This window comes from Cynoglossus semilaevis, chromosome 17 (genome assembly GCF_000523025.1).
Source record: "Cynoglossus semilaevis isolate Cse_v1.0 chromosome 17, Cse_v1.0, whole genome shotgun sequence".
NCBI lineage: Eukaryota > Metazoa > Chordata > Actinopteri > Pleuronectiformes > Cynoglossidae > Cynoglossus > Cynoglossus semilaevis.
The window spans coordinates 303,739-307,811 of NC_024323.1; the positions used below are offsets into that span (position 1 = coordinate 303,739).

The window sequence follows — 4,073 nt, forward strand, 5'->3', positions numbered from 1 at the left end:
CATAACTTGAACGTCAAAGATGACTACTGTACTAACACCAACTCCAACAGAACGCAGCTGGAGGAAAAGGAAACGTGTGAAGGAAGGCAAGTCATGGAAATTTCACACTGATAAAAGCAAAACGCATTTTGTTTGGAGACATTAATCACCGTGGAATGTCCAGAAAGGAACGCTTCCCACCACAGTTCTGCGCACTCGTATCAGCCGTCGAAATGTTTTTGTACGTTCTAAGATGCCGAAGATGCCTTAGACTCCACAATTTAAACACCATTGGAGGAACACGGCTTCAAGCTCACAGTGAGTTCTGATCAGGGATTGGATAACATCCGTTACTGAAATGCCTACGAGTCATAATTTTAGGGATAACACTATTTATTATCTACACTGATGGACACATGAATAAATCAAGACTAGTAAAATAGTTAATAAAAAGGTCCATAATTAATCCCTAAAATAATTTTACTTTTATAGTTTTCAAAATGGAAACCTTAGCAGCGCAAGAAATACCCTTCTTCTGCTCATCAAAAATTAGGGAGTGAGGTTTCAAATTGCGATGTAGCGCACAGCATATTAAAAAGAAATCCCACAACTCCACAATCACAGCCCATGTACAGTATTTTATGGTACACAAATCTTTGTTTTTAATATTCAAACAGTACTATTTAATGTTTAACCATTTGCTAGCAACTTCTTTTGCAATTCAAAGTTTTTTGGCTAATCGTTGTAACTTCCTGAATATTTTAAGCTAGCTTTTGTAGGCTAATATTCAGCTATTAATATTTTAATTTTGAGGTTGTTTTTTTTTTTTTTTGCTAACTATATGTCTTAAGGTAAGACTTGAGGATATATGGTAAGACAAAAAGGAACTATTTGATTACTTTACACATGATAAACAATTACTTGTGAAGTAATATGTCCTACGTAGCAAAAACATAGAAACTGTATGAGCTTGCTACACAAATTCCACTAAAAGCTCCCAAATTTACACAGAAACAACATCAAACACATTTGCTGGCAACTGTAAAAGCTCCCAAATTTACACAAAAACAACATCAAACACATTTGCTGGCAACACATTTGAAACTTCTTAAATTGTTTTGCGAAAGTGTTGAGGTGCTAGCGCGTACCTGCGACTCTATCCCAGTTCTTCATATTCTCCTCTTTGATGCTTGCCTTCAACTGGATTTCAAACCGCCTAGAGAACCCTTCCTTGGGTTTCCAGAGTGACTGTAACACCAGGGGTCTCTCTGTGTCCCCTACGACCCTGAAACACTTCCTCTTCCAGTGGTTATCAGAGCTGGTCTGGCCAATCACATCACAGAGCACATAGTCATTGGGGTTCTCCTTTTCCAGACAGTACCTGAATGCCATAGGTTCAATAAATCCTGTCAATAGTTCTAATAACATAAAAGCCAGATTACATTTAGCTTAATTCGCTGTATATTTAAGATCCAATCTTGGTCATTTTGGTTAAGTCTGAAAGACTGGCTAACATATTCCTTGAAATGTGCCTCTCACCTGTTCAGTGCTTCGTTAACAAGTTCCTTTGCAGAAGAATGCGAGGTGGCCAGCACACTCTTGTAGTTGGTCCCGTGACAAATGTCACTGCCGAAGATTTTCAAGATGCCAGGGACAGACTTTTGAGTGGAAACGCTTTCAGGGTTATCTGCTGCGCCATGAAGGTCTCCAGCGAGGCTTCTGCAACCCTTTGACTGGCCACGTGCTTCAGAAGTTCTTAGGTTTGGGCTATAGTGGAAGACACTTGAAAGCCTGTTGTTGTGGTGGCGGCGAATCTTACTTTTGGCCGGCTGGCGGACAACCTTACTCTCCGTCGGCCGCATGTCGGTATTCAAGATTTTGGATCTAAAAGAGAAAATGTAAGGATGGTTATTAAATATAATGACAAGAAATGCTTGTGAAACTGATTAGTTAATTTACCATTATAGCGTAATATACCAATTGGAGTATATGGTATATTAATACATCACAGCATGGCGAGGCTCAGTTTTAAGTTGAAGTTTTTGGGTCACAATTCAGTCCCTGGTACCAAGTTGCAAAACTTCTGATTAAATAATATGAGTAGTTTGTAACATGAGACCCTGTATAGCCAGTTATATCATTGGCATAATGATGAATTAATATGGAAGGATATTACTAAGAAATAATTACTTTTAATACTGTACTAGCAAATTCAAAATGTCGTTGGTTTATTGGGAATAGCATTGCTAGCAGCACCTCAGACGTTAATTTCAAGTAAATAAAAAAGCTAAATATTCGCGTTAGGTGTTGAAATAACGAAATTTCTAGACGTGTTGCTGTAGATAAAGAACAAAACACAGAATCACTCTCAAATTAAATTAGCATTTTGTCTACAGGTAAGTATTGCTAGCACATTCTTTTTACAAACTTTTTTTTAACAATATGTCACTTTACCAATTGCGAACACACCGTAAACCAAGAACTCCCAATTATAGTGTTGAGAAAGGTTTTTTTTTTTTTGTTTGTTTGTTTTTTTGTAAATTTGAATGTACTTACTGAAGAGCTCCATTGCTGGGCTTCCTGCTCAGTTTAGCTTGTAGCCTCTCCTTCGGAGAACGGAGAAGTAAACCCACTGGAAAGTTCGACGCTTGTTTATTAGCGTGGCTGACTCTATCCCCTGAAATCATGGTCGAGTTTAACTTCACACAAATACAAGCTGTGCAGTTTCACACAGGTACACTTAAAACAAGGATGCAACATCCATCAGAGTTGGGCGGGTTTCAAAGGAACAGGTCTCTCCACCTTCGCTTCTCCTAAACGAAATTAATTATTTAATTGTGCAAAGTGTTCGAGGGCGCCTTCACATTCTGTCGCACACGCTATTTTTGAAGCCACCACACGGTTTACACCGACATTGAAAGAACAAAGTTACAAAAAAAAAAAAAAAAGGACTCCGACGTACAAACCGTTTAACGACTGAGTTAATCCAAAAGAGAAAAACGAAGAAGAAAAAAAACCGTTGACCTCTACGTTATTCTATTTTAACAGGACAATTCTGTTGTGGCATTCGTCCCAACGCAGCTGTTAACTGTAGTACTAACTGTGACTAACTCTGTGTGACACGCACGCTCTCCCTCTCTCCCTCCCTCTCTCTCTCCCTCCCTCTCTCTCTCTCTCTCTCTCTCCCTCACGCACATCCTGAGACAGCTGTCACTGCAGGATTCATCCGCTTGACGAATAAAGAGGACGAACCATGCTGATTTGTACGGCAGACAGAGCTTGTTTTTGATCATTAAATTTTAAAAGGAAAAAAAAAATAATCTCAGTGTTTAGTCCTTTATCATTTTTTTCTAGCATATCGGTGCTGTTGTTCACCTTCACATAAAAACCTGCACATTTCGTGGCCCAATCAAGTATTTGTCCGATCCTGTCCATCCGCAGTCACATTAGATTTGCACAGAATGAGCCCCATCTAGTGGTATTTAGTAGAAATGCAATAATAATTAATAGTAATTTTTTTAAATAGTAAAAATAAAAGACATTCTTCAAAAAAAAAAAAGTAAGAATAATTTATAACCAACTCTAAAATTTATTTTATTATTATTTATTATTATTTTTTATTTATTTAAAAACACGTGTGTTTTGAAATACCTCTTTGTGTAAGCTTGTGTCGAACAAAACGCTAAAAACACAACACTTTAACTTCTAATAAAATTCGTTTTAATTTAAAATATTCCTTTATTTTGTCCGGTTGAAGACATTATAAATAACTTTTTTAAATAAATAAGTATAATTCACAGTGTTTATTGATGTGTTGATTTGAAACAACAGCTCTAAACGTGTCGACGCGAGGTTTTCGGCAATAGTCCTGTCTACCAAAAGGGGGGGCTAAAGAAATACGTAGAGGACAGTCAGATGAATGGAGGAGGACCATCTGAGGAAGCGGGAGGGAACAGCGACATGAAGAAGGTCTGAGATGTATGGTGGAGCAGAGTTGTGGATGGCGTTGAGTGTGAGCAGAAGGATCTTGTAGTTAATACGGATCTTGATCGGGAGCTAGTGAAGCTGTTGCAGGACAGGAGTGATGTGGTGGA

General features: G+C 38.1%; 1 protein-coding gene across 2 annotated transcripts in view; it reads right to left on the reverse strand.

The window, feature by feature from the left end:
• The window catches only part of radil2a (Ras association and DIL domains 2a), a 19,323-nt gene extending 16,179 nt beyond the window's left edge, over nucleotides 1-3,144 (reverse strand). The window contains exons 1-3 of one of the 2 annotated variants that reach the window (XM_008329136.3): nucleotides 2,536-3,144; nucleotides 1,519-1,863; nucleotides 1,128-1,360 (exon numbers count right to left, since the gene is read on the reverse strand). In XM_008329136.3, the coding sequence (XP_008327358.1) occupies nucleotides 1,128-1,360; nucleotides 1,519-1,863; nucleotides 2,536-2,666 (709 nt within the window). In that variant the 5' untranslated portion in view covers nucleotides 2,667-3,144. Of the gene's footprint in view, nucleotides 1-1,127; nucleotides 1,361-1,518; nucleotides 1,864-2,535 lie in introns of those variants that run through there. The other variant, XM_025064704.1, reaches the window with a different exon arrangement.
• Nucleotides 3,145-4,073: the final 929 nt, after the last annotated feature.